We start from the raw sequence: 12,691 nt of genomic DNA on the forward strand, positions 1-12,691 counted from the left end.
CCCTGGGGGTCTTTAAGAGGAGGCTAAATGTACACCTTGCTGGGGTCGTTTGACCCCTGTACTCTTTCCTGCCATGGCAGGGGGTTGGACTCGATGATCTGCTTAGGTCCCTTCCGACCCTACCAACTATGAAACTATAAGAGATCAGAACTGTTATGATCTTTCAGTTTAATAATATTAAATATTTGTAATTCTTTTATTTTTTAAAGTTTTAATAAAAACTGTTAAATAATGTTTAGAAGATAAGTCATTTGGACGGCAATCAAGATATTCAGAATAAAAGCAGACTCTCCACCATACCTGAGTCAGCTGATATCAAATAAAAATAAATATACATTGCTTGATTTATCAGTTACTGTCACAATATATTTATCCTATTTTAGTCAATTTGAAAATAATCCTGGGTTTTCTTTCAGAACATTGCATTAATTTTCTCTACTTTTTTCCAGTTTGGTTGCTGATATTGTAGTGTTCAACTCTGCTTTTAATATGGAGTCATTTCTTACATCTATTGGAAAATTTATGAAGCTGATTCCTGACCACAGACCAAAGGATCTGGAAAAAATAATCAGACCGAAGTGCCGAGTTCTTTACTTTCCAATCAGGTTCCCTGATGTGAGCAGGTCAGTACATTTGACTCCATTCTCCATGTTGTGTCATAAATTGTCTCAAATGCATCCAAGGTGCTTGCTTACTGCTAAGTTTTAACAGATCGTTTTAAGAGTTGTTATTATGTAATTTGTTAGATGTTATTGATCTGCACCCTCCATTATTTTATAAAAGTATTTCAGTAATACAAAACTACAAAGGTGGGGCCTGATTCTCAACCATTGAAATCAATTAAAACTTTGCCCTGCCTAGTTGCCAAGTTGGTGGTCAGTGCAACTTGGTAACTACGTAGCTCACTCATGATAATGTCCCATTGTTTGTTTATTAAAAAATATCTTTGCACGTGCTTTATCAGCCCTATATTCTTTATATGAAGAGGGGAAGCGGGAACAAGAAATTTCAGAGATTAGTAAAAGTCATTAAGCTATGGTTGACAAATTATATTTCCCTAGGTATAACGATGTAGGATTTTTCCACCAGCTCTGTTTTTTTACGGCTTACAGATAGGCAAAAATAATTTCAGTAACATGAAGCAGACTTGAATATTTTGGCATTTGCTGGAGTTGTAGTTGCTCTTGTCTCTTCCTTAGTAACTATGAAGGACATTTTTTATTACCCTTGCTGTGGAGCCCATCCTGAAATTAGCAATGGGTTATGTGGCTCAAAGGGAACATTCTGTAGATCCTTTTCACTTTTGATTAAACCTGACAATTGTTTTTCCTAGCACAGAAATTTCTCCTTGTCTCCTCCTCTTCAGTGGGACCAGCACTAAATACAAATAGTAGAGTTTTGCAATCTGATTATAATTTTAAAAGTGATATGAAGTTCAGTGCATTTCGTGAAAGAACTATATAGCAAACAAATTAATGAACTTAAATGGCTGTACTGAAGTCTGGATTTTTAACTGATGGCAAGGTTCATTCTATTTAAATACTCATACCTTAAACCCTCACTGCTGACCAGATTGCACTGTGTGCATCATTTCAAAGTCTTTAAGTGTCTCTTTGTAGAAGGTTAACATAAAGAAGAGTCATTTAACTCTGGGGTCACAAATTTTATTGTCGTGTATAGATTTAATGCTTGCATTTAAGTTGCTTAGAAAATGTAACAGGATTCAACTACTTCAAATCTCATGAACATAAATGTCTAAGGTTATGCCTTTTGAATACATATTTAGACACTTTGACCTAAAACCTCAGAAGTATTTATGTGGCTAATGCCTAATTAGGCACTTTACACCTTTGCTTTTAGGGGCAATTAGGCATTTGAATTTGAGTTAGGTGCCTAAATACCTTTGAGGATGAGAGGCAAACATCTCAATGGTATGATTTTCAAGAATGCTGTTGGAACTAGTGAGAGCTGTGGGTCTGCTCAGTACCAGCACCAGTAGTACTTACTATAGTCAGGACTCGCAAAGGACTTGTGCCTCCCATTCTTTTAGACATTTAAAAATCCAACTACTGGTGCCTAAAGTTAGACATGTAGATGCAATAATTTCAATATAACTGCATTTTGATACATCATCATAACTATTCATGTAGTTAGGACATACAAACACATGCACGATTCAGTTTGTCAGTGAGCCAATTAATGACACATCATTCAAAAAAACTTCCTATTCTTATGTTAATGCTAATATCTATTTTAAGTGCCTTTAAATGCTCTTTAGAAATCAATAATAATGATTTTCCATAGATAAAATTCAATATCATCACAAAAGACATAGTAGATTTTAAAAAAAGAAGTTTTTCATAACTTTGAATAAAGTTCACTTGTGCCCAACATTTACCATTTCTTTACAAAAACATGTTTCAGATAATGTTGAATGCATCTGTGGCCCTGAATGCAATTTATTAATATAAACTGTGTTACTACAGTGCAATTCAGCTGAATGGAGATCGAGGAGAAAAAGGTTAAGAAATATCGTGGCCAAGCTAAGATTTATAAAGCAAGCTCTTAGCCCAGAGTGTTTTTCGAGTTATTTCCAAATGGTAATTTGCTTTATCCAAACCAAACTCATACAGTGTAAGTAAGTGATTATTTGCATGACTGACAATCATTTGAATGCCTGCAGTCTTTTTAAAATGCATAATTTTGCCAAGACATTGGGAAAATATTTAGAAATTGTGAAAGCAAAATAACTAAGGTGATTTTTCCCTCCTTATTTTGACCCTGTGTGTGTGTGTATGTGCACGTACGTGTGTATGTGTGCATGCATGTGTGTGCATGTGTGTATGTCCCAAATGTATTTTTCATTTGGACCTTTGGCAACCATGAATGTGATTTTGATTTGTAAAAGTTTCCTTATTTTAAATGAATACTGTGATAAGTAAAAAATGATATAATATATTTGAACTTAGAACAGAACCATGTGACAGTAGCAGCATCTAGCATTTCACTGGGGTAAATTCCATTATGTTTATTTTCTTTTTGACAAAGTTATTAATGGAAGGAGTACAACATGGGAACTTAGGACTAGAAGGGACCTCCCAGGTAATCAAGCCTAGTCCCCTGCAGTAGTAGGCAATGATGTAATAATAAACATTTGTCCAAAAGAGTCGACAGGAACAGCTGCAGTCCCCTCAAAAGAGAGAAAATGCTGTACCAAACAGATACATTTAAGCAAGAAATGAAGGTACATTAAAGCAATCGATACATTCTGATGCCACAGAGAACACAGAAGATAGTTTGGTTGATATGGAAACAAAACTTGAATAGTGTGAAGTACACCATTGTACATAGTATATACTTAAAGTGACTTCACACTGCACGTAAGAACTGCTTTTTCTTCTTTGTCAATGAGAACAAAGTCTGTATAGATTACTGATGCTGTTTCTTTATTAGATATCTGGAACCAATGCCTATGTCTGCTAATTATTGATAAGATTAGGGGTGGACTTCAGGTTCAACAAGACTTTTTCACGATGAGTTTGCAAAGGCAAAAAATATCTTCCATAGGCAGTACATAGGCATTGCCCCTCTTTCATTCTTAGCCCCCTACTCTTTCTACTCTACACCTCTCTCCTCTCTCCCTCAAATGCTCTCCTATCTGCATTGCTTAAGCCCTTTCTTTCCTCTGTTACTAGGACGGGACAAGAAAAACTATTTCCACCACTTTTCTTACTAAAAAGGAGTTGTTGTCTGTCTTTTCCTTCCTAAATGTGGGTACCCAAAACTCTGCAAAAAATCCCATGCTGACTTACAGTGCCAGGGATCTTTCTGTCTTACCAGTTTTCTGCTACCTGGGTAAAATACATATCATCTTTTGATCTGAGTTCTGTTTGTTCTTCCTGATCCAAGAATTGCTCTAATCAGCTTTCATTTATCAAACACTGGAGAGAGGAGAAGGAATCTGTAGTATAGGCATCTATCAGAATAGGGAATTAACTGACCCCATCTTTTTCTCAAAGTCTGTGTTGAGGCTGATTCTAGGTATATGCTCCCCTGTTGCATTCTGCATTACCAGCGCTAGTCCTGTATATGGCACTACAGAGTCATTTCCTTTTTTAATGACTTAGTTATACAGTCTGACATAGTGTATTATGTAGAAGTAATTATTTTATGATAACCTTAAACTTCCAAACCAAATAAAATTCTGAATTAAGACTGTCACTTCAGAGTGCGTAGGTATTGCAAGGGATGCAGAACAGTAGGTGATTTTACAAGCCATATGTGCTGCCACGCTTCTGTACAACACAGCAAGTTAAGTACATTGTGGCTGAGAATTACCATTCATTGTCATTTTTTGTTTAACTCGGATTCCTTATTATACTGTAACATAATATTTAGTATTTAATTGGATTTTAGTCTCTTATTTTCCCTTTACTGTTACAGAAGGAGAAAAGGGGGACACAAAAATAGAATTGTCTTTTTACTGATATCATTTTTTCTCCATGGATTTGCAAATGCAAATCCACCTCAGTGAACAGTTGTAAAAGTTCTTTGTTGATGCTTTGTATTAGTTTTCAACATCTTGCCTTCTAATAGTCCATCTGTAGCCATACCACCTTCATCTCACAGCAAAGTATGGTTATAGCAGGTCATTTCTTGAATGGGAGATGTTTTGAGATTAATTTAGAAGAAAAGGGCCATATAAATCTTGGTTGTTATTAATACTGTTTTAGCTGCAGTAAATCTTTACTATAATTTATTACAGAGGTATAGCAATGGAAAGTATTTTTCAAGCAAGATTAAAGTTATGGTCTAGCAACTTATAATACAAGATAGGCAAAAAATGGATGGGAGAACATACAAAAGAGAAATCATGAAAGGGCTAGAATTGGATTAGGAAACAACAATAGATGTTTAGTAAACCTTGTTAGTAACTTGCACTGTGAGTACTTAATTTTTTTAAATCGGAGATTGTAAATTCTTTTCTGTTATAATGAAGTACGGGGAAAGAAAATGATAAAGAGCACTAAGGTCAGACAACAATTTGATTCCTAGGTAGCTGTTGAGAGATTGTCTGCCCCTCAGCTATGGTGACCTCAGTAAGGGACTTTGGTATGCTGGACAAATAAAGCTATCACAAACAGGGGAGGACTGTCATCCAAAACTGACCACATGTGTAGAATCTGGATATGGAACTCACTGCCTCTAGAAATTGAAGTTATTTTTCATAATCTGAGTCACCTGACATAATTTGAAGATGCTATAAGGCTGCTTTGGAGATCAGGCTGAAGCAGTTTGTCAATCAGGTGATCTGAAATGCAGCCCTTCTTACTCCCCTGAAATAAGCAAATATTCAGTGTTAAAAGTTGACATCTACTTAGTTGGCTTAATATGCCAGATCTTGGAAGTGTGCATAGCACAGGCTGGGAGGAAGAGGAGTGATAGGCATAAAGCTCACGTGTGAATCCTTTCAGTCCACGGATGCTGTATAAAGAGTTTGTCACCTCTAAGTACAGATAGTCAAAAAGTCCAACACTGAATTTATTCAATCTTCACAGGTTAGTCTAAGCTGTGTAGATTGAAACAATAAGCAAATGAACAGACATTTACTTTTGATTCCAGAAATGCAGCCACATGCCTGCAGTGGTTTAAGCCAGAAGCCAGGGGGCGCTAGAGCATGTGTCCCTGCTTGGCTGGAGCAAACAACTTGGGCCAAGGCTAGTCTGCCTATCCTGCAAGGGGGGCCATGTAGGGGAGGTGCAAAGCATCCTGGGATGGTGGGGGACCATGGATTAAATTGAGTCTGGAGGGGATCTGGGACAGAAGTTCAATAAAACAATTTAACTTAAATCAGCTAAGTCTGATATTATATCCAACCATCAAGGTTTATCTTAAACCAATTTCAGCCATTTTGGAAGTGGTTTACATGGACTGATCTTCTGTTGTGTTACAGATTTAAACCAATTTCTGATCACTTATACTGGTTTGTGGAATTTCTGTCCATAGCCCTGAGTAAAAATAGACTTGCCTCAGAACCATTGCAATTTATGCTGAGTTCCAAGGGTTGAGGGCCAAAACCTGAAGCTGGGAATTGACACTGAAAGGAGTAGTTTGACTTCTCCTTTTTCACCCATTCTCATAGGGCCAGGGATGGAGAGTGATATAGTAGCTTCTACCTTAGCTGTTCATACCAGAAGGATTACCTTTCCTTTAGGCTGGACTTCCAGATGCAAGATATGTCAGCCTTATGTTCAGAATTGTCTGGTAATGCTGTATTAATATCTGCTTCTCAGTGGATGATCTGACTCAGTAGTTCCATCTATTCATTAAGATCTATTTGTGTTGCAAAATATTTTTAAAAAATTAATTTCTTCTTAGCAGTTCACAGATGAAAATTAGATTTCTTGCCTTTTCCTTTATCTGTTGCATAGGTATGCAACTAAATGTTATCACAGTAACCATTTAATCCTACAACAGCTCAGAAGGATATTTAAGCTGAATTCTCTGTGCAACCTAGTTTTTTATTATGTTGAGTACTGCTCATGTTGCATACAACACATTCCCATGAAACTTGCATTTTGTATTTACAGAGAAATTTCTCTTGAGAGTTAAGGTCTTGTAAAACATTCTTGTTCTACAGCATGAACGAATTATTATACTCTGGGGCATTAAAAGTGAAGTGTACTGAAGAAAAGAATTTTTTCATTAAAATGCAGTTTATATTGATAAAACAGATTACTAGCATTTGATGAAATGTGAAACTTGGATCTACCCACATCGCTAAATCGCTAGTAGGTTTATTTTGGCAAGAGGAATAGCATGTAATGTATATCAGGACCAATCATTATACACTACCTGTTAGTTTTGTATTAGATTAAATTGTCCTTTGCTAAAGTAGTTGAAAAAGTACTGTATCTGTATCTTGAAGTAGCAGAATGTGGTAACCAAGAATATTAGAAAATAAAAGCTGTCGTGTTATCAGTTTTGGCACAGTCATTTATCAATCAGTATTTTAAACATTGACAAGTGGTAATTTAATAGGGAATGACCCCGTTGGCAGGAAGTTCTAATGACAGATGATGCAAACTCATTTTTCACTATGGGGCTGTGCTGGCTTCTTACCTTTCTCAGTATCGCAGCTCATATTTTCCAAGTCTGGGATGCGAGAAGCCACAAAGGGCAAAACCTGTGGCAACAAGCCGATAACCACTCCCATCTTCTTTGGTTAACTGTTTAGTTGCAAATTTCACTACAATGTGGCTTGTAATATTTGAGGCTTGATTTAAACAGCATTTGATTTGTGAGTACTGTTCAGAGTGATAGTCCTATCCTCTTACATGCAGCCAGTTTTTAAGTGTTCGCTCTTTTGTTTGGCTGCCACAGTTGAATTCCCAAGTTGAAAAAAAAATTATGCCTGGTTTTCAAAGAAAGGTTATCTTCTAATAATTCTGGCTAATGGCACATTGCATCCAACAATCTTAAAACTTTACAGACATTAACAAAATAGCATAATGCATAGTGGGCAACTCTTTGTTATCCCTGTTTCAGGGATAACAAAGTAGGTGGGGAAATGGCTAGCGCTGCAGGGTTAAGTGACTTGTGCAAGGTCATCTTAGAAATCATTGTTGAAGTCTTGACTGGAATCCAGTTCCATGACTCCCATTTCTGTGCAAAACCCGCTTCTAATTCTTTTTAATACAGAAAACAGCTTACCTTGCTCTGAAAAATGTAAAGACTTGATGTTGGGAGACATCATGCAAAAGGAAGTAAAAGTGACAGTTTGCCAGGAGCTGATGTGGATGACATTTTTAATTCTCCATAAGAATTCTCTATCAAATACAGCAATTCAACTATGCTCACTTTGAGTAGATTTTATTTATTTTACCTAAATTGCTGTTATGTGAGAAGTTTTCTTTACATTGTCTCTGCATATTTTCAGTTCACATTCTGTATTGTGAGATATCAGAAAAACCATAAAAATCAGGATGGACTAATAAGCATTTTAAACTTAAATCCCTAGGGACTTTTATTATACCTTCCTACTTTAGTTGCTTCATTTGTTCTTTCTCCTGTCCCAGAGAGCGTTCACAATCCAATGCTTCTCTTCTTATTAAGGGTTGGATTTGGTTAACTATCATCCCCATGAGGGATGATGTAGACATGAGATACCTTTAAATGTTGCATCAAATTATTACCAGGTTGTAATAAGGCTCAGTAGAGTTAAATCTAATTGGTTTCAAAGTGTTATGGAAGGGGTTTAAGGTAAAGCTGTTCTAGAATGGAACAAGATTACTGACTAAGCATAGGCTGAGCACTCCCACTTGCATTGTGGTCATTCAGTTCTGAGAGCTCCCTAAAGGAGCAGGACCGTAGGACAAGTGGAACAAGATAGCAAACAGAAGTAATGGCCAGCAATAAAGTGATGCAGTTAGTGAGCTCAGATCAAATACTCATTTCAGTATAAATGCGCATTTATTTCATGTGTAAATATTCACCATTTTTTTCAGACAATTCCGTGTATCCAAGATTTTGCTTTTCAAAATAATGCCACTCCATATTTTTGAGCAATGAATATTTTTCATTGAAAAAGTTATAGGAATGAAAGTTACTTTTACATGTAATTTCATGTTCATGAAATTCTGAGACGTGGGAAAGTAGTTATCTTTGATTATTTTCTTTCTGAGATGTTAGATGAGACAGAGAGTAAGAGACCCATATTGTTTTGATACTTCACACACATTTATTTTTGTGATGGAAAGGGAAAGGAAGACCAGAATAGAGAGGAACTACATAGATAATAAATTGGAATGAAGAGCAGAGAAATATGCACAAGGTTTTAGTGCTGCTTTATTGTGAAGGGGAAGCAAAGCATCTGAAGTTGTATTGGATTAACTTAGTGTGAGAATGAGGTGACCTGTGCTACCAGTTAAGAAACCATGTGCAACAGATATATTTTAAAAGGACCCAAAATAAGATGCCTAGTCCCCAGTGAATGACAGCCATGTTTTTTTTTTAAGAAAGGATGGCAGAATTCTGAACAGGAAGAGAGAAAGGCCAGCTAGTCTATTGATATTAAATGTAAAGCAACGATGAAAAGAATACTGAATCTGATCTGTGCATCCTTCATGCGGTATGTTGCTGAATTGTAAAGGAACACATCAGAGAGTGATATGAATAAGAAAGTTGTGTTGCAACACTGTTAGTTAGACCAGAGGTGCCAAACTCACCTTGGGTCCCAGGCCAGATCCAACCTGGTATACGGGGTGGTGGCCATGATAGCAGCAGTGGGGCAAGCAGCCATGAGGTGAGTGCGGGATGACTGAGAATTGTGTTGTCCTTGCTTGTTCATCTGGCAATAAGGGCCATGTCCACCAGGGCCCAGATTCTGTGGCAAGCCCCATTTACTACAGGCCACATCCCAAATTCCCTGGTTTAATGGTAACCCGTGAGTTAAACAGATCTCATAGGTTGTTCCCCTCCTGTTGTCTTTTTATTTCATAGCCAGAACATTACTGGATGTTACCAGTGCAGGGTATTCACTGATTAGCATATGAACATATAATAATATAGCATTAGGTCAAAGCACCAGTAGAAAGGAGGTTCTGCAGGGCTCTGCGAGTTGAGAATCGAATAATTTTCAGTGACAAAATTACAACTATGGAAACAAAAAGAAAACCTAAGATACTGCTTGCCAGATGTGGAGATGACCTCTGTCATCATAAAGGAATAGCCAAATACAAGTGTTTGGTTTATTTAAAGAAAAGAAAAAAAATAAAGAAAAAAAGAAATGAAGGTATAAAGTCAAGTGATTTTTGTTTTGGCAAATTTTCAGCCATTGTGTTTGTTATACAAGGAGAATCTTGCTCATTTTGGGGTTTCATTTTTTTTATTTTTTGTTCACAGCTAGCAATATTGAATATTTTATACTTTGGACATTTCACTTGCTCATTTGTGACTCCCAAATGAAATACTCCTCCTCTTCTCCCCTTTAAATAATTCAAAAGATATACATTTTAAAATATGAAAACTCTAACATTAATATACTACAAGAACTTAAAAAAGCATGCCACAAATCCTCTTCAGTATTGAAAAGATATATGAAAAGTAATGGTAAGAGCACCCCAAAGTTCCCGACCTATAAGCATCAAGAATGTTGGATGCTAATGAAGACATTTAGGCTAGGGATAGAAGTTACACACAAACTGGTTTAAGTGATCAGAAGCTAGTTTAAACCTGTAACAGAACAGAAGCTCAGTGCACATAAACTAGTTTCAAAATGGATGAAACTAGTTTAAGATAAACCTGTTTGAATGTAGTATCAGTGATTTGGGTCAAACTACTTAATGAACCTTCTGTCCCAGACCCCTTCCTGGTTCAGGTTAAATCACAGTTCCCCAGCATCCCAGCATTTTGCAGCTCTGGGCTGGGCTGTCCGCTCCAGAGAGCAGGGCTGGCCTTGCCCCTCGGTTCCCTAGCTGGAGCAGTGAAGGCTGGCTGACAAGGGGTGGGAGGAGGAGGGGGGACAAGCCTGGCTGGGGATGCAGCCCAGTCTGCAGGGGGAGGGGGACCTCCCTCAGGCAAACCCCAGTTGGGACCAGGGGCCAGAAGGGAGTTTCAACAACCTTTCCCCTACTCAAATTTACTGCTGGCTGCAATTGTGGACTACAAATCCCAGAGGTACCTCGAAGCAGGAAGAGGAAGTGATGAGCAACCCTGCAGAGTCCTACTGCTGTAATTCTGGACTGCAAATCCCAGAGACCTCAGGGGCAACAGGAAGAGGAAGTGACCACAGAGACAGAGAGCCATGCTCTAGTGTCCCTCAGTTCTGGCCTGAACCACTGTGGCTGCATTTCCTGAATCAAAGGTAAATGTGTGTTAACTTCTGGTTCAATTTAACCTGTACAGCTTAGACTAACCTGCAAAGACTGAATCAAGTCAGGCTCGGGCTTTTTGACTGTCTGTACCTTGCCTTGGAGACTTCAACCAAGTCTGATGGCTTTTCATCCAAACAGGTTTTTTAGGATTTAGGTTTCCTTATAAACCACAAGGCAGTTAAGGGAAAATGGATGACAACCAATGTTGCTTAACTTATCCAGTCCTATTGGCCAGTCCATGGGCTAGATCCCATGCTCTGTGGGTGTGAACAGGCACTCTTGCCTGGCCCCCTGTGCACTGGTTGCAGCCATGAACAGATCCTGTGTGCTAGTGCAATTCAGTGCACAGGTCCACATCATAAAGTATGTGGGTCTCCCAGTGGGTCCAGAAATTTGAGAGAAGGGGAGCAATGGCACTGTTAATTGCTGCAACCCTGCAATTAATGCTGCCACTTCTTTGCTGCTGCTATAGGTGGGATTCTGCTATCACTCTCCTGCTGCCAATTTTTCAGCCCCACAGGCTGGATGACATGGCTCTGTCGGCTGGATATGGCCCATGAACTGGAGGTTGAGCACTGATAAAGTGCCCATGAACTGGAGCACCACTGATAAAAACTAATCACAGTTTTGGGGCCTTGTTACACGTTAATTTTAGGCAGCTTTCTTAACCACACGTTAATAACTGAAACTAGTTTCAACCACACTTTAGGCAGTTTAAAGTTGCACCACTCCAATGTAGATTCATTTCTGATCCATGTTATCCAGCTTGGGTTCCATTAATGTGTGGTCCCTCCCCATAGATGAGCCCCCCAAGTCCCAACCTTCCAGCATCCCAGGATGCAGTGTCTTTCCTGCATCCTCCTGTGTGGACAAACTTTCTACTCCCTGAACTCTGCTGCCCAAGGCACTAAGTAAAGTCCTCCTCCTTCCCCCAGAGGTGTGACTTTCCCAGCCTGCAGAACACATGCCAGCTAGCCCAGTCACAGGCATGGATGGGTCCTGGAGTGAGAAAGGAGAAGAACCAGGTAGGGGGAGGAACAAGGTCGTGAGCCAGATGAGATCCTCATGCAGTGGTAGTGTATAGGGAGTGCACTGGGGTGCACTCCCTGACAGGCCACGCTCCCTGCTTAGGCGATGGGTGGGGGAACAGGCGGGAGTGCCAGTGTCTTCCCTATGAAGACCAGCCAGGGAATGGTGGGAGCACCGAATGAAGCGCCGTGGCCACTTCTAGGAGCACCACGGCCACTTCCTGGTTGGTGAGATTGGCTGTGGGGGCCCCCCAAAAATACATTCCTTGATTGCTTCTACCTCCCAGCTATCCCTGGAAGCATGACCAGCATTCCCCACACCCCAGTCCCAAATCCCATCTCCACCCATTAACTACCCACCCCATCCTCATTTCCTTTCCACCTCTTATTTCATTACCCACCCCAATTCCTTTAACTCTCCACCTCCCAGCTTCATGCCTCACCTCCACAAGCCACCTTTTACCACCCTGCCCCACTTACAGCAGGAATAGAAGCCTGTCCTGGCTCACCAGACTTGTAGTGGCAGCTCACCACTGTAGCTCCTAGTTAGGGTCCTGCTCACCAGCTCTATGCCTTAGGGACAGACATTCAAAAAGCTGGAGCCTGAATTGATTTAATCTTTGCAGGTTAGTTTAACCTGCCTAAATTGACCCAGTTTGCAAGTGAACAGGTATTCTCTCTGGATTGAGGAAATGCAGGCACATGCCTGCGGTGGCTCAGGCCAAAAGCTGGGGGCACTAAAGCGTGCCTTTGGCTGCAGGGAAGCTGTGCTCAGGGGTGGGGGCATGG

The 12,691-nt window shown here is 39.3% G+C and overlaps 1 protein-coding gene across 3 annotated transcripts in view; it reads left to right on the plus strand.

The window, feature by feature from the left end:
• GTDC1 (glycosyltransferase like domain containing 1) overlaps positions 1 to 12,691 on the plus strand; it is a 414,716-nt gene that overhangs the window by 233,558 nt on the left and 168,467 nt on the right. For all 3 annotated transcript variants that reach the window (XM_019522456.1, XM_019522457.1, XM_019522458.1), the window contains one exon: positions 450 to 623. In XM_019522456.1, the coding sequence (XP_019378001.1) occupies positions 450 to 623 (174 nt within the window). The remainder of the gene's footprint in view (positions 1 to 449; positions 624 to 12,691) is intronic.

Source organism: Gavialis gangeticus, unplaced genomic scaffold (genome assembly GCF_001723915.1).
Source record: "Gavialis gangeticus isolate Ggan-Ray unplaced genomic scaffold, GavGan_comp1, whole genome shotgun sequence".
NCBI classification, from domain to species: Eukaryota; Metazoa; Chordata; order Crocodylia; family Gavialidae; genus Gavialis; species Gavialis gangeticus.